General features: G+C 36.6%; 1 protein-coding gene across 1 annotated transcript; it reads left to right on the top strand.

Moving 5' to 3' along the window:
* Positions 1-2,308: 2,308 nt before the first annotated feature.
* Positions 2,309-17,858, top strand: LOC147564182 (ARM repeat superfamily protein). The gene is made up of 22 exons (XM_086667224.1): positions 2,309-2,830; positions 2,976-3,089; positions 3,197-3,262; positions 4,112-4,201; positions 4,292-4,411; positions 4,503-4,531; positions 4,627-4,769; positions 4,893-4,987; positions 5,198-5,284; positions 5,494-5,601; positions 5,690-5,781; positions 5,994-6,075; positions 7,136-7,201; positions 8,915-9,030; positions 9,144-9,264; positions 9,362-9,523; positions 9,611-9,739; positions 10,697-10,765; positions 11,582-11,875; positions 12,187-12,300; positions 13,081-13,138; positions 15,878-17,858. Exons 1-22 carry the CDS (start codon positions 2,741-2,743, stop codon positions 17,725-17,727), a joined length of 4,095 nt encoding a protein of 1,364 aa, XP_086523350.1. The 5' UTR covers positions 2,309-2,740; the 3' UTR covers positions 17,728-17,858.
* Positions 17,859-18,108: the final 250 nt, after the last annotated feature.

The following is an 18,108-nucleotide window of genomic DNA, read 5'->3' as shown; positions in this document are numbered from 1 at the left end:
TGATAAGAGAGAATAACACATGAATGGGTGGTTGAAATCTAAGGCAAAATGGAGAAAGGAGAAACGAGAAGTGGAGAAGGGAAGATGAGGGTTTTCCTGAGGGGATTTAGGTCTAACGGTTCCTCTGTTTGGGAATATGAGTTTATTTTCCTTCAACTATGATTTTAAATCAACGGTTGATTTTTCTATTTTCTAGAAAGAGAGGGAGGGAGCAAGAGTGAGAGGTAGAGAGAAAGAGAGAAAATCAACATGAAAGAGATATAGAGGATCAACACGAGAGGGGGAAAGATAGAAAGGCAGGGTAAGAATGAGAGAGAAATAGATGAAGATTAGGGGTCAAAATAAAATAAAAAATCAATTTTGGGGTTCGAAATGAATATGTTCCCCCGGTCAAATCTAGTTGACAAAGTCTTTATGCCCCAAAGATATTTCTTTATGTTCCAAAGCCGCGGACAAAATTTATAAGCGTCACTTTGAGTAAATAGATTTGGTGGGATTTTTATTTTATTTTTGCTCTGTTTTGTTTCCAAAGCCTCACTACTTTTTCTTCTCTTAACACTGATGAATATCGCCTGCAGAGAGAGAAGAGAGCTAGATAGATATGAGTAGGAAAGAGAAGGGTGAGGGGTGGAGGATAAAAGACGAGGAAGAGAGAAATAAATGAATCAGATGTGGTAGTGGTGGTGAGCGGAGAGGAGGAAGAATAAAAAGATCAAAAAAAATTAAAGTGAAGTGGTGGTGGGCTTAGGAAGAAAAATTGGATTTTTCCACCTAAAAATTTTGTACTCGGGATGAATTTTTTTTTGTTTCCCTCTTACACTCCTGTTTTTACATTCACACAATCACATGTTATTTACACACATTTTGGTCAAAATAGCTTGGCCTAAAGTTCAATAAGTCATTTCCTCTTGATACACCACTATTCGACTCTCTCTTCCTCTCCAGTAATTTGAGTTATCCCTCGTGCATCAATCTCCACTGCAGCTTCCAATTTCTATTTAAGTTCAGTTATTCTAGTCTAAATTCAATAATTTTGATTTTAAGTCGCGAGTTTTTTTTTTGTATGTGAAATAGTGTAAAGAAGAGGTAAATATGGTCATTATAGAAGGCATATTCAGAAGAACAACAAATTTGACAGAAAAAAAGTTTGATTCGTCCTCCTAATTTACTTTTTTAGGTTTCTGTAGTAACTTATAGGGGGTATAAATTGGTAGGTTATTCACATGGTCGGGAGGACATCTCCAACCCTTATGTTCAATCACTAAATAGATTCCCTCTGCCTTGCCAGTGGGAACATCATTTCAATTTGGAAGTCTTGCTTAATCTACCTGGAAAAAAGGGTTCTCTAATAGTGGGTTCGGAGCTTCGTGATAGTCTCACATCGCTCGCGAGAATGTTCGGAGCTTCGTGATAGTCTCACATCGCTCGCGAGAATGTTCGGAGTCTGGGTTATAGGCGTACGCTTAAGCTTGTTAAATACCGATGCTTTTTGGGTGGGTTCGTGGTCGTGGAGCCTTCACCGAGAACAAAATCTCGTACTATGTGGAGTCGTAAAAGCGGTGAAAATATCGACAACTGCTAAGGCTTGTGACGTCACAGTTTGAGATAAGATATTAGACTTTTTAGCTAACTTCCCACTCCTAGGTCATGTACTTCACTAGTCTAACGGGTGTGCATCTGCTACGGAATTCAAGATACTGATGCTTTAATATCTAGGTTTGTAGTTTATCCTGTTGAATCATCGATCTAATGCAATTTATAGGTATTAATAAAGCAAAAGTGATTTAGTTATCGTACCTAGAATGTTTAGGATTGTTTTTCATGACATGTTTATCAAGTATATGCAAGTATAAGAGACTTCGAAGAGTTCTTTTATGGGGATTCCAAAAACTCACAGATTCATAATCCACTATGAGTGCATGTAAAAAAAATGGACCGTTCAATTTTATACCATAAACTAATGCGTGATCTCGGATTTTCAAAAATCTTAAGAAAAGTGAGGCCATTAAAGCTTCCTAAAATGAATTCGGAGCTAAACTTTGAATTTTTCTTCGGTTTTTAACTTTATCTTCTTCAATACTACGGTTTTCTACTGTTATTGTCACCAACCACCATTTTATCTCTCCATTGTCTCCCGTTTCTCTCTTCTGACAGCTGACAACTCATCTGTTTACCGTAACGAGTGAAGACGAGATAGAAACTGATAACTTATTTTCGTTTCAAATTTTTGGTCCTCCAAATAAGCATCTCTCTGACAAAATGAAGTAAATTAGGTTGAATTGGATAAGTATTCATTGTCCATTTTGCCAAAAAAAAAAAAGTATTCCATGCTCTCAAAGACTCGAAGCATAGCGCTATGTCCAACCTTCCTTTCACGGACCCAACTACCATAAAGAAGATAACATTAAACTTTGGATAAAACAGAGTAATTTTCAAGGATAGTGAATAACAAAGGGGGTCCACTTGAAAAGAGAGGGTAATCAATTTTGTTTTCTGGAGTAATTTGGGTTTAGAGAGAGAAAGAGACGAACAAAGAGGAGAGAGAAAGTCTTAATTATGAGCACTTCTTCTTCTTCTCTACTGTTATTACTTCAATCTCGATATTGAAGAAAAAAAATACAGTTTTAGGGCACGCTTTAACCCCTGCCCGATCTGGTGTTCTGAAACCCTTCTCCATCTCTTCACTAGGAAAGATAAGAAGATTCAGAATCCAACTATTAGTAAAAATTATCAGGTAGCCATGGTCGATGTCTCATCGATTATTCCTTCAGCTGTTGTACGGAACCTCGCCGATAAACTTTATGAGAAGCGGAAGAATGCCGCACTTGAGGTTTGAAATATCATCACTTCCTCTTTCTACAGTTACCCTAATCCTTCTTCGTTATTTATTGATTTTAAATTTTAGGGTTTTGACTGTTGATGATGTTGTGAAATATTCTTCCTTTGTTTGGGCAAAATGTTAATTGGCTTCTTAGGTTGAAGGAATTGTGAAGCAACTTGCTTTAGCCGGAGATCATGATAGAATTACCGCCGTGATCAACCTTTTAATCACCGAATTTACATACTCACCTCAGGCTAATCACCGGAAGGTTTGTTCTTCTTCAATCGTTCTGTGCATTCAGTTTAAGTTCGATATCTGATGGTTGATCATCTTTGTTTATTCATTTTGATCCAGTTTTATTGTTTTTCTGTTTAGGGTGGATTGATTGGACTGGCTGCTGCAACTGTCGGTTTGACAACCGAAGCTGCCCAGCATCTTGAGGTAAGTCAATCTCTTATGCTTAAAGACTTGATTATTGTTCTTCTTTTAGTCTTCAACATATACATGCCTGTAGTTGTTGAAGACTCGCAAGTTTGCCCTTGAAAAAGCAACATATAGCCTCTGGTACAACATATAGTCATCTTTCTCATATTTTTGTAAGTGTTGCCTATTTGCGACTTATCAGCTGACACTCTTGTGGGAATTTAGACAAATGAGATACATGTTGTAGGATAGAGAATTGAGTTAGCGTTCTGTTGTTTCTTATACCTCGATTTGGTGTACCATGTCATCAACTGATTGTATCATCTATATGTCCTTGCTTTATAGATAGGAAGAACATAGTTTCTATCACAATTAGGGATTAGATGTTAGTGGTTGTGCTATTCAACAGACTAGCAACTTACTTTATTGGTTGGTGTGCGAGGACATGGTCTATATTATCAGGACGGGAATCTGTAACCTTTACTTGCTTCAGTATGTTGAATTTGATCGCTTCAAGTTGATGAAGTCATTCTTGGCAGTCAAGAGAGGAAACAGAACAAGAGGGCCTCTATAGTTACAACATTTTCTTTCTAATCTGAGTTAATTATGTCTCTACTAGGTAGAGTTAGAGCCGTAGGATGATTACTTGGGTAGTATACTATCTGAATGCATTCATCTGTTTTTCTTGTTCTTTCAGAAAGGTTTCTCATTTCAATATAAGTAGTAAAAGTATGACATGAAGGCCCGCCTGACCTGTTAGAGGAAAGAGCGCAAAGCTCTATTTTTGATATATCTACTTCAGTTCTTCCATTCTTTTCTTTTTTCGAACTCTATTTATATTTTGTCTTACAAATTATGACCTGCCAGCAAATTGTGCCACCTGTGCTGAATTCCTTCTCTGACCAAGATAGCAGAGTTCGCTACTATGCATGTGAAGCACTTTATAACATTGCAAAGGTTTGTTTTAATCAGTTCGATTTTAGTTTCTTTTTCATAACCTTTTAAGTGATGGCCAAGTTGTATTTCGTGATCTGCTCCACTGTGCAGGTCGTAAGAGGAGATTTCATTGTATTCTTTAACCAAATCTTTGATGCACTCTGTAAACTCTCAGCAGACTCAGATGCTAATGTGCAGAGTGCTGCTCATCTTTTGGATCGTCTTGTTAAGGTTGATTGTTATATTTCCTCTTATAACTCTATTACAATATTAATATTCATAGATATGCATTTGCAAGATTTAACTCAATATTGACTTACAGGACATTGTAACAGAAAGTGATCAATTCAGGTGCGTTATGCCTCTCAGGTCAAGCATTTATAAGTTTTAACCAAGAAAATAGTTTTATGGCTAACTTTCATCTATTTTACTCGTAAATTTCTCAGCATTGAAGAATTTATACCTTTGCTAAGGGAGCGTATGAATGTCTTAAATCCTTATGTCCGCCAATTTTTAGTAGGGTGGATCACTGTATTGGATAGTGTTCCAGATATTGATATGCTTGGTTTTCTTCCGGATTTTCTTGATGGTAAAACATCCTAATCAGAAAAAATGAACTTACGTTATCAAAGGTTTATCTAGAAAATCTAACTTTTTTTCTTAAGTCGGTAATACCTGTTTACCTTACTAAGAACTGTCAAACACTTTTCAGGTTTATTCAATATGTTAAGCGATTCTAGCCATGAAATAAGACAGCAAGCTGATTCTGCACTTTCCGAATTTCTCCTAGAGATCAAGAATTCTCCAGTAAGACTTTCTTTGTGTCTGAAATCTAGTGATTTTTTATATATCGTTCTTATGCAGCCAATTTCCTCCTTTTGTCTTAGTGATTTCATGTGAAGTATTGTTTTGCCTTATGTTCCAGATGCGAGATTCACATCTATATCAAGTTATCTAAAACATATTAACTTGTTATAGTTTGTCTAAAGCTATCTAACTTGAGCAGTTACTCTGAAGTCTGTAGATTATGGTCGCATGGCTGAAATATTGGTGCAAAGAGCGGCTTCTCCAGATGAATTTACGCGTCTGACTGCAATCACATGGGTAAGGAAGTTGGTTAGATCATTGACTGTTATGAAGCTTTTGTCATTGACTCTTTCCATTGTTCTGCTTTGCCTTCTGTAGCTGATACTCCCTTTTGAGAATGGGTGCATTTTATAATCCCTTCGCATTTTATTTGTAGAGTAAAGAACATGAGACATGGCAACATCGTTAAAATCCTTATTCTGAATACAGTCTACATGTCTCTGCAGATATATGAATTTGTAAAACTTGGAGGTGACCAACTAGTTCCTTACTATGCTGATATTTTGGGGGCAATTTTGCCTTGCATATCTGACAAAGAGGAGAAAATTCGAGTGGTAAATAAATCTACTTTCTTTTATTCAAGATGTCTGCCTCAGATTATTTCATTTTGAATCATTTACACAAGTTTCTTCGTACTTCAAGGTTGCCCGTGAAACAAATGAAGAGCTTCGTGGGATAAATGCTGATCCAGCGGAAGGATTTGACGTAGGTGCAATTTTATCCATAGCGAGGAGGTGTGGTTTCTTGGATGTGTGATGCTTTTGAGGTTGCATTTTTTTTCTTATAGTTTGTGGATTACTGGATTGTATGCGATCTCATGCCTGAAGCCAGAGAAAGCTGCGTCAAAAGGGTTTAGTTAATTATATTGTTTATCTTATATGTAGGCTGAGCTATGAAACTTGGTATTGCAAAATGGTAATTTATAGGCTATTTTTTTTTCTGCTAGGCAATTATCAAGTGAATGGGAAGCCACTCGAATAGAAGCCTTGCACTGGATATCAGTCCTTCTGGCACGACATCGTGTAGAGGTAACTTTTGTTATGGTTTGAACTTCGAAGCTTTTTAATAATACCCTTTGCTTTATTGCATGTCTCCCTAGTTATTAAGATCTCCTCTTGTACATACTTTTTTTTTTTTGACGTTTTATACCAGCTCATGGTTCCCCTCTTTCGAGTTTTCTGATGTGATGTATATTCGTATGCAATTACCAACATGATATATGAAAGCCTATACCATTATTCATATTCTATAATTTTGTTTGTTAGTGTGTTTAAAGATTTTGATATGTTGCAACATTCTTCAATTGTGCTTTTTATAGATTTCGATTCAACATTTTCTAAAGTTTGCCTAGTGGATGGGGAATCTGATCCTCACCCCGTCCCTTGTAGAAGATCCCTTGAGAGGGTGGATAGGCAAACCTAACCTGTTTACATAGCTTAAATACGGCCAACAAGAGAAAAAGAGTAATGAAGACAGAGGGTCGATAGGATGAAAAATATGAGAGCAAGGAGATATATTTCCTTTTCTTAGACATCTGCTTAATGGGTACTCCGTTATTTTGTTCAAAGCTAAGCCCTGTATTCAGGTAAAAAAAAGTATGTGGATAAAATAAGAAAAACTCATTCAGTTCAACGTTGACGATTTGATTTCGTACTTGGAGCTTCTTCTATAGATAATTAATGAATAAACCTCCTAATGCCGAAGATACCTATTAAGTGTAAATGCAAAATTCTATTCAAATGAACTTTGATAACTCCACAAGTTCCTTAGGGTACTTGGTTGGTATGCTATTTATAGAGAAGGCATTCCCTTCCCTATGTTCTTATTGGCGCCAGAACTTCAAGAATAATGTCATCCTATCTAAACTATGACCTCCTTATCTGCAAACCAGTAAGGCTCTTATGCATGCTTCTGCGTCACATGTGACATGACACACTAGGGGCCACTACTGCATCAATATGAAGTATTTTAGTTTTGTAGTCTGCTAAGCATTAATTTTAAGGATACTACCTTTATTTGCTGTTTTATTTATTTGCTTATTTATTTTAAATGTAATGGAGTTTGTGATTATGGATGTTATTGGAACAGGTCTTATCTTCATTGGATGACATTTTTGACACTCTTCTTAAAGCATTATCAGATCCTTCTGATGAGGTAATCACTTTCTTCTTGCGTTCTCTCATTTGCTACTTCCTATCATCCTATGTGCATTTCTTAATTCATAATAATGATAATTTTTCATAATCATGAAGTTGTGCATGATTCTGAATTTCGGTTCTTAAAACTCAAAGAAATATTATCTATGAAGAGGAACACAATAAGCTAATATTTATATATCATATAATTTTTTTAATACATTTTCTTTTTTATGTTGGATCATCCGCAACTGATGGTAAAAGTGAATAACCCCCAAGTTCTTTCTGTTTGTAATTGTGTTCTTTTGATCACCAAATAATGTCTATTAATTTTGAAGGGATTCCCAAGTGCAGGAAGCAATACAAAAGCATGCCGTAGATTTTTATCTAATTGGGGAGCACTTGAGAATGACTGACTAATATCAAAATGAACAAAACAACCCCAGTTAATCACTAGTGTCAATTGCTTTCCCCTCTGTTTAAAATTCTTGTTACAGTCTTTTATCTGTTTCTAGAAATCTTTTTAGTTATTTTCTTTATGTAACTTATTTTAGTATCTATGAATTCTTTTTAACTAAAACAAACTATTTAGGTAGTCCTTGCACAATAAACGTCTTATAAACTGTTCACTTTCTACCAATGTGTGCCTCTTTTGTCCCTTGCGCCTTGAACAAGTACCATCTAAGGTGCAAATCCCCCCGATAGGTTTGAAGATGCAATCCCCTCCTATTGCCTTAAGGCGCGCCCGAAGTGTTTGCCTTGCATTTCAATGTTGCATGACTACTCTAGTTTCTTTTTATAATTGTTTACTGCATATATACATGTGACTTAACTTTTATGTAATAAAATTAAAGTCAAAAGAAATTCAAATGCTGTCTCTATTGAGTCGTAAGAAGCTAGTTTACCAACCTTTTCGGTCCTGCTTCTTTAGTTAACTGGGTAAAAGGAAAGCTACTTATAAGCCCCTCCACGAACAAGACCTGAAGACCTAATTGCAAACATTTTACAGTGGGAGAACTTAATAGTGTAACATTGTCCCTATAAGTTCTAATCCTCTTTTGGATTCTTTGTACAGTTCTTTTCGTTCAATTTTAATTCAAATTGTAAAAAAAACAAGACCTGAAGACCTAATTGCAAGCCTGATTCCACAACTTTCAAGTGTCAGGTCTCATTTAGATGTCAGGTTCATGCTGTACAAGGGTTATGTCTGAGCTGCAGAAATATGAAGAAAAGAGATTTTGAATCGGTCGGCTCGTCAGCCGCATGACCTGAAGACAGCAGTTTGCTCGTCAAAAGATGCGTCTGTATGGACCGTCGATCACTTACTAGGAGCAAAAACTCCGCTTGGCCCACAATGACATGGCCCCGTAGGGAAATCTCAATCTTTTGGATCTCCCTATACAATCAAATAGATTGCCTCAAGGGCTCTACTTCAATTTTGTTTTGTTCTTTCTAACTTACGCAATGCTGTTTTGATGGGTTTAATTTTATCTTATGAAAAATGTGTAGGTTGTATGTATTCTTGTTTATTGTTTTTCTTGGTTATTTCAGTTGTTATTATTTTCTCCATGAAGGGTGCTATATTTGCAAGCATGTCATGTATTTTTATGAGTCATATTATGAAACATTATTCTCCATAACCGGAATTGTTAATATTTTCAGTAAGTTCTCTTTGAAACTGCCTATCTCACTTTGCAAGGAGCTTGATAACTATATTTTGATGCTTATGCAGGTGGTTCTCTTGGTTCTTGACGTACATGCATGTATAGCAAGAGATGCACCCCAATTCCGCCAACTTGTTGTTTATTTAATGCAAAACTTCCGAGTTGATCATTCCCTTCTTGAGAAGTGAGTTGATTCACTGTTTCTGGAACGAAGTTTTACATTAGTCAATTGATAGTGACTATAATAATTGTGTCAGATCCCGTTTCAGTAAATCTATCCTTTCTTGTTTGGCTCAGGCGTGGTGCTATGATAATCCGCCGACTCTGTGTTCTTTTAGATGCTGAAAGGGTTTACCGTGAACTATCTGCATTCCTTGAAGGAGAAGCCGACATGGATTTTGCATGCCTCATGGTTCAGGTTCTGTTATTTATATTGGTGTTAGAATAATTTTCTGTTATAGCCACATATACTGACCTTCTCCTCAATCTTTCATGTGTTCCTTATTTATCTGAAGGCTCTGAACCTGATCTTACTTACATCATCTGAATTGTCCGATCTGCGAGTCCTTCTGAAGAAATCCTTGGTGAATACTGCTGGGAAGGATTTATTTGTTTCTCTGTATTCTTCTTGGTGTCACTCTCCAATGGCAACAATAAGCCTTTGCTTGTTAGCTCACGTGAGTATGTTATTGTGGCAATTAGATTATCGAATATTTGAATGAATCTGCATACTAAATTTACTTATCGTTCGTTTCTCCTCACAGGCTTATGAGCATGCTAGTTCTGTCATTCAGTCACTGATGGAGGAAGATATCAATGTGAAATTCTTGGTTCATCTTGACAAGCTGATTCGCTTGCTGGAGACTCCGATCTTTGCTTATCTAAGATTGCAGGTGTAATGTGTTTTTCAACTTAGGGTTTAACCTTTACCCGACTCTGAATATTTGAATGAATCTGCTTACTAAATTTTCTTATCGTTCGTTTCTCCTCACAGGCTTATGAGCATGCTAGTTCCGTTATTCAGTCACTAATGGATTGCAAAATTAGAATAGAAGTGGCTCATTTAAATAAATGAGTAGAATTAGATCATTTCACAGTTGTTGTAGCATTGCAGAATAAAGAATTAAAACTTATTTACCTCAACTGTTTTAACAATTAAAAAGCAAGAAAATGTTAAAACAAGTGAATGGATATAAAAGTATGAACCTGTGATAAGTTTTGACGGATGGATTAGAACTACATAGTTGAGTTTTGTAAGCTCAGTTCTGTTTAGTTCCGTTTCTGAGGTAGCATGACTCCTAATACATTAGGAGTGAAGTACACTACTTGTCAACTCTTTATAGTTACCTAACTATTCTTGAAAAAAAAAATTACGTAAAAAGTAATAACTCAAGGAAAAACCAGTAACTTAATAAATAAATTGAATTCTACAAAATAACTCTACGCTATTTATAATACCATTACAAGAACAATTTGAAATGAACTAATGTACATGAACACCAAGCAATAATGGCTTTGATTGTTCTCAATTCTTTTCAGGTCGTGGAACACTATATAGAATTATATGATGGTTATCTACTATTAGGATTTTATCATTTGTTTAATGCTGTATTTTAGTTTAATATACTATATCCAAGTCGATTCTGTCATTTGATATTTGTGTAATGGTAAATACATATATTTGTATACAACTGTTGCTATTTATATACGTCTGTAGTGTGATTAGTTAGAGTCGTATTCCCTAGTTGACGACTTGCATCCAAGTTTGGGATAAAAAATTTAGTTTGAGAACTCCCATTATTACTTATATTGGAGCTTCTGTAACTTCTTGTGTGGTGTTGGTGTTGCAGCTCCTTGAACCAGGAAAGTATGTGTGGTTGTTAAAAGCTCTGTATGGTCTCCTGATGTTGCTACCACAGGTATACCTAAAAAGTTAAATGTATTCTTTTGTTTGGATCTTTCAGTATCACATGATGATTCATTATGTTTTGGTATAGTTGTTTCTTATAGGGTATAGAGTATAGACAATTAAGATCTAGGAAGATGTATATTTCACAAGTCAAGTTATCAAGTATGAAAGAAATGTTAAAGAACCGTCTTGACATGTTAGCGAATGAATAAAATATAAAGAAGCATCTATTGTGGTGTTCACAAATGAAATAAGAACAAAGAAGCACAGCAGGGACGCCCTATATTTACGCAAGGGTAAATGAATGGGAGTAAAAGAAAAGAAATATAAGCATCCAAGTGTGACAGAATTGAGTTTTTTGAATTGTCTGATTGTTTGAATCTTTTCCTATGTCAGCTTCTTTACCTGAGTTACATTTGGTATTGGGTGCACCTAAATCACTTGTGTCGTTGAGCTTAAAAGCAGTTAAAAATCATTTTGGAATATGCTTTATAAGCTTGAGGCTATTCATTATGCATAGTTAGACACATCAATACATATCAAGTTTTATGTTACTTTGAGTAGTTTCCCCTTCCAAGGAGGGCCTAGGAGATGGCATAAACATTACGTGACAGGACTAGGTGATCATCGTCCATGCACGTGCCAGTTTAATCATTTAATTGTATGATATAGTTCATCTTTTGTCGGTTCAAATATCAAAATTTTAAATTTTTCAATATATATATATATGTTATATATTCTTCTTAAACTATTAATCCGTTACATTCAAATGTTTTTTCGAGTTCTTTCTTTTATTAACATATGCTAGTTTCATTTGATAATGCAGCAAAGTGCAGCCTTCAAGATATTGCGGACTCGGTTGAGAAGTGTACCTTCAAACTCTTTTAATGTTGCACAGTTGAAGCAAACGTCTTCAGGAAATCCATACCCTCAGAATTTTCATCATACACCGAGCGGATCACAAATAATGGAGGATGGACAAATGAATGAGGTTTCAGGAAATGCCCATAATAATGGTATCAATTTCGAGACAAGGTTGCAGCAGTTCCAGCGCATGCAACGCCAACACCGTCTCCATTCAAAATTAAGGTCGCAATCTCGTAATTCCTCGGCATCACAGGTCAGATTTGATCAATACATAGTATAATAATATAGTGACGAAAATACAGTATCATGTATTAGTATGGTAATATATTCCCTTCTCATCTAATACTCTTTTCTTCGCCATCATTACATTTTGTTTAAACTCCTTACAGTTTTAGTATCTGGTTAGCTCTCGTAGTCTGCCATGTACACCAACTTCTAGTGACCGGGTTAGGCACCATCATGACTCACGTCATCTGGATTGGTAGCAGTGGTTTTTCTACACTCACGTTGGAAGAGGGTGAACCGAAATTCACAATATATTGATACTTTGCTTGTATTCAACAGGTAGCTTTAACTGTTGAAATGCCGGTGCAAAGACAAGAAGAAACTCGCAGACCATCAATGTCAGATGTACCGAATCGTCCACCTTCAAGAACATCACGTGGACCATTTCAACCCTGATATTTATATATAAGAACTGAACTTGTTCCGGGTGAGCCGTGAAGATGATTATGTGGTGGGTCCCCTCGAGTTACAAAGTTGTATATCTTATTGATTTATTTGTGTCGGATTTCTGGAGGTTTGACTGTAAAAGAAGTCGAAGAGTTCAAAAGAGTTATAAGCCTGAGGAGAGATATCCTAAGCTTATTATTTCGTTCTTCTTTTACGGGTAAGGCAGGGAAAGCTCATTTGGTCTTCATATTTATTTTCATCGAAGACCAGTTGGGTAGGAAGGAGTCTGGGAGATATTGATTTGTGTTGGAGAGCCGATGGAGGGAGGTCGGACATAGAATGAATTTGCCCTGTTACTTAGAAGAGAGATTTGTCTCAAAAATAAAACCAGCAGCAGCGAATGAATTGTACTCCCACATTTTGTTCATATGGTTTTCTCTTCTTTTTCTTGTATAATTTTGTATCCGGTCATATATTTCCGAATTGTTAGTTATTTTCTTCTTCCAAAATCCAATGACATGAATTTGGAGTCAATTGATTATTGCCTGATTTTGTTTAACAGTTTTGTCTAACCTTTACTTGAATGCCCAGACCAGATAAGCACAACCGTAATTTCTCAGGTGTTGGGCTTAAATTGGACCAATCAGCTACAGTGGAATACTGTGGCGTATCGGTTGCGATTGAAAACACAGATGTTCGGGCTCACACTTTGGCCAATATGATTGAACTAGAATGCTATTCTGTTAGTACATTAAGCTTTTGTGAATTATGATTGTCCATTTTAAGATTGTTGAGAGTGCATTGCAGTCTGTCGAACTTCGACAACTATTAAAATCATCTAAAGGTAAGGAAACTTGCCGAAAAGTCATTTCCTCAGACATCTTATCATCTTATGGTGTCCCTCGACAAGGCGACAACTGAGTACCTGGTTTGACTAGTGAAGGACAAAAGGATGGAGCATGAATTATATTTCTGATGTTTTTCTTCTCTGATTATTCAGAGAGGCAGCTGTTTATGGCTGTTGGGTCCTGTTGCAACCGAGCCACAACCAACCTGAGTTTAATGTTTGCACCCAATTCATGAAGGAGATTTAAAACCGTGTCACCATGAATCGAAATCGTTCTGTTGTTACTTGTTACTAAGGTGGGATAGATGAATTGTAAAGATGAACTTGACCGGGTAGCTGGCTTGAAAGCACAACTGCGAAGCCTCTTCTCCACGAAAGATTTACAATAAAATTGTCGTTGGCTATAAGTACAAGCTCAGGCTTAGTAAGTGTTTAAATGTTTTGGGTGGGGTTGTGGATTCCTCTATGAATAAAATGTTGTATTTGTTGGGCTTAGGCATGGTTTCTGAGGTACAGACAATATCGATATTTGTTAAGGCTTGACTATATGTGCGGCTCAAACTAAGTGTCAAAATCTTGTGGGTGGACTTCACACCCTCGGTATAAAGACAACCCAACACTTAAGTTAGGACAAGGGTCTTTTCGTGGGGGCAATACAGATACTTGACAAGTGCTGAGCCATATAGTAATCAGATCTGACTAAATCAAGAAGTCAACAGACTGACCAAGATTGCACCCGAGCATTACATTGTCAAACCCATCAGAGAGGTGGACCTGAAAGAGCTCTATCACCTGGGCCATGCCTTGAGAGGGCGACACAAGTCTACTAGGTACTTTGAACCCCTGGCTGGCCCAAAGGTGGATACGAGTCAGTTCTGCCACTGAGCTCGGCTTAAGGCGAAACAGAGTAAGGAGGTCTGTAGCAGTTATCCCGAAACTTTGAGACCTCTACTTTCTTGAAGCAAAAGGGCAGGTGAATTCGATTCTGCTCTGCCCCTGGGCTCTGCTCGACTGAAAAATCGAACAACCCAAAATCGGTCTGATTTGGTCTCGACTTGAGTTTCTAGAAATCGCCCAAATCGAACCGACCGAACTTTAATGAAAAATGAAATAATAATTTTGTACAGAAAGTGTTAAATTAAAAAGGATTTTTAAAAAAAAAAACCCTAATCTAAGTCTTCCATACTATTATCCATCCTCCTTCCTAGTTGTTGTTGTCGCCTTCATCAACCACCTATTCAACTTGATTGAAAGGTTTTAAAGTTAAGTGTTCACTGATATTCTATTTACCACAACCCATTCTTAGTTAGTAACTTAAAATCATAAATTTTGTATTTACACTTCTATTTTTTTTTTTTTTAATGGTAGAAAAGTACGATGAATTTTTAATTTTCATTCTCGGCATATGTAATGGCGGAAAAATATGATGGGTTCTTAGTTTTTATTTTCGGCATATGCAATGAAACGAATAACATTAGTTTACAATTTTCTCTAAATTGTGTTCGGCTAAACCGATCAATCGAACTCGACCGAGCCGAACCAAACCGAATCGAACCACGTCGGCCGGCCAAATGATTGGCTTGACTTCGGTCGACGATTTAGTCAAACCGTCATTTATTGGTTCGGCTTCGGCTCGAGCCAAAACCGAAAAAAAACGACCCATGCTCAACCCTAGTTTTTTCCAAACTCCAGCCCTTCTTAATCTAATCATAACGAGAGTTCATCATCTAATCCTCAGCAGAAAGATATCCAAGAAAGCCACCCTAAACATCATCATTAAAGTCATCATCTTCCTAATATGATGACTTTAAACATCATCATTATTGTCCCATTGTAGATCTATAATGGGACACTCAATCTCTAACACTTAGAGTGTCACATAGACTTTTTGGAGTTTTTGTTAAAAAATCATCTCCAATGGAACACTTTATTAGACACTCTAATATGAGGTAGACACATTTATTATAGAGTGTCTTGAGAGAGAAACTCTAAAATGAGAGTGTCTACTTGAGACTCTCTAAGTGTCACTTTTAAATTCCAACCAATAGAATATCTTGCTTTCAACTACTTTTTATCTGTTGAATTGAAGAAGGACATGTGTATTAAGTATATACACTTTAGAGACCTCCTGGAGACCAACAAAAATTAGAGTGTCTCTACATTGACATTTAGGAAAGAAAATCTCTATTGGCCCTTGACAACTAAGACTTTTAGAGTGTTTGTTAGAGTGTCCCATTGGAGATGCTCTAATGTCCCAATTGACCCAATATTACTAAATAGTGAATTATACGAGCATCTCCAATGGGACACTCTTACAAACACTCTAAAAATCCTAGTTGTCAAGGGCTAATAGAGATTCTCTTTCCTAAATGTCAATGTAGAGACACTCTAATTTTTGTTGGTCTCCAATGGAGGTCTCTAAAGTGTATATACTTAATACACATGTCCTTCAATTCAATAGATAAAAAGTAGTTGAAAACAAGATATTCTATTGGTTGGAATTTAAAAGTGACACTTAGAGAGTCTCAAGTAGACACTCTCATTTTAGAGTTTCTCTTTCTAGACACTTTATAATAAATGTGTCCACCTCATGTTAGAGTGTCTAATAAAGTGTTCCATTGAAGATGATTTTTTAACAAAAACTCCAAAAGGTCTACGTGGCTAATTGTTAGAGATTGAGTGTCCCATTGGAGATGCTCTACGTGTGGAGTATTATCAGATTTCAGTTCACGTATTAATGCATGTTTGAGGGAAGCAAAATGAGCAGGAGTAATTCAGAAGAAACATACACTATGACAATAAAGCATTACTTTCTCTCTCCTCTCCATGTCAAGTTTCAGAGATTACATTCACTTCTCTACTCCACCTGGTTCACCCCACCACCACCATCATCATCATCCTCCTACGTGAATCAACACGACGACCCAATTCTCACAACCATCTCCGAAGCAATTAAAAACACCCCATTAAAACCTCTTGATTCCTCTCTCAAGAAACTCATCCCTTCTCTTACAGCTCGCCATGTTATTGATTTGATCACCAAAAATCCTTTCTATTTAGACCCACCTTCATTACTCTCTTTCTTCAAATGGGTATCCTCTCAAAAGGGTTTTCGTCACACCATTTCTTCATACTGCGCCATGACCAATTTCCTCTGTAACCACAAAATGATCAATGAAGCTCAATCTCTTCTCAGTTTTGTTATTTCTCGAAAAGGAAAAGACTCTGCTTCATCAATATTTTCTTCTATTCTTGAAAATAAAGGTACCCATCAACTTAATTTGGTTTTTGATGCTTTGATGAATGCATATACAGATTCTGGTTTTGTATCAGATGCAGTCCAGTGTTTTAGGTTAGTTAAATCAAATGGTTTTAGGGTTCCTTTTCATTCTTGTGGGTACTTGCTTGATATATTGATAAAGTCAAATTCACCTGTAATTGCTTGGGCATTTTATTTGGAGATTTTGGATTCTGGGTTTCCACCAAATATTTATGCTTTCAATATTTTGATGCATAAGTTCTGTAAAGAAAGAAATATTCAAGAAGCCCAGAAGGTGTTTGATGAAATTTCCAAGAGAGGTTTACATCCTTCCGTTGTTAGTTTCAATACTCTGATCAATGGGTACTGTAAAAATGGAAATTTGAATGAGGGTTTTCGGTTGAAGCGAGTAATGGAGGACACCCAAGTTTCTCCTGATGTTTTTACTTACAGTGTTTTGATTAATGGGTTATGCAGAGAGAGTAGAATTGGAGAAGCAAATAAATTGTTCGATGAAATGTGTGAGAGAGGGTTGGTTCCTAATGATGTTACTTTTACTACATTAATTGATGGACATTGTAAAACAGGAAGAGTCACAGGAGCTATGGAAATTTACCAGAAAATGTTAACGAAAGGCGTTAAACCCGATTTGATTACTTACAACACACTTATTAATGGTCTCTGCAGGATTGGTGATTTCGTGAGAGCGAGAAATATCGTCGACGAGATGAAGAAGAAGAATTTGAAACCAGATAAGATAACATATACAACACTAATTGATGGGTTTTGCAAGGAAGGAGATTTGGAATCAGCTCTCGAGAGTAAGAAAGTAATGATAAGCCAAGGGGTAGAGTTGGACGATGTTACTTATACTGCATTGGTTTCGGGTTTATGTAGGGAAGGGAGGGTGGAAGATGCAGAGAAGACATTAATGGAGATGGTGAGAGCTGGTATAGAGCCAGATGAAGCAACTTATACAATGGTGATTGATGGGTTTTGCAGAAAAGGAGATGTTAAAAATGGGTTTAGGATATTAAAGGAATTGCAGAACGGCGGGAATGTGGCTAGTTTGGTGACATATAATGTTCTTATGAATGGGTTGTGTAAACAAGGGCAGATGAAAAATGCTAAGATGCTTTTAGATGCTATGTTAAATTTAGGAGTAGTGCCAGATGATATTACGTATAATATTCTTTTGGAAGGGCATTGCAAGCATGGAAAATCGGAGAATTTTGATAATTTGCGGAGTGAGAAAGGACTTGTTTATGATATTGCTGCTTACAGTTCACTTGTCAATGAATTCCGCAAAAGTTCAAAAGCCAGCTAAGAGCTCATATATGTTTTCTGGAACTTGGAGAGAGACATAGAGTGTTAGTTGTTGGGATGAATTATGATGGTGATGGTTTGGTCCATAATTCTAAGAGGGAACTCTCTCATTCTGAAGAAAGTTCAGCTCCGACCACTCTCTCCAAACCACTTGATAGAGTTCAAGTTTGGGCATGTGGATGAAGTGATCGTTGCATCACATAGCGATGATAAGAGAGAAAAAACAAGGAATAAGTTGGAGGCACTCACCACATAAGTGTTCTAAGTTCATATTTGAAAATTTCGGAGATGGTATTGTAGTGTGGTTGGTTCGTAAGGCACCAGCCGCGTTGAGGATCTCAAGCTAATATAAGAATGTGTTTTATAGCCTAGATGGAGAACG

Source organism: Eschscholzia californica, unplaced genomic scaffold (assembly GCF_041429995.1).
Source record: "Eschscholzia californica isolate CP2 unplaced genomic scaffold, dmEscCali1.0.p SCAF_1, whole genome shotgun sequence".
NCBI lineage: Eukaryota > Viridiplantae > Streptophyta > Magnoliopsida > Ranunculales > Papaveraceae > Eschscholzia > Eschscholzia californica.
This window is presented reverse-complemented; position numbering and strand designations above follow the sequence as displayed.

Bases quoted from the DNA above. Each gene is read 5' to 3' on its own strand.
- LOC147564182 (XM_086667224.1), top strand. From the start codon at position 2,741: ATGGTCGATGTCTCATCGATTATTCCTTCAGCTGTTGTACGGAACCTC. The intron at 2,831-2,975 runs GTTTGAAATATC...TTGGCTTCTTAG, and splicing joins GGAAGAATGCCGCACTTGAG to GTTGAAGGAATTGTGAAGCA. The intron at 4,412-4,502 runs GTTGATTGTTAT...ATTGACTTACAG, and splicing joins TTTTGGATCGTCTTGTTAAG to GACATTGTAACAGAAAGTGA.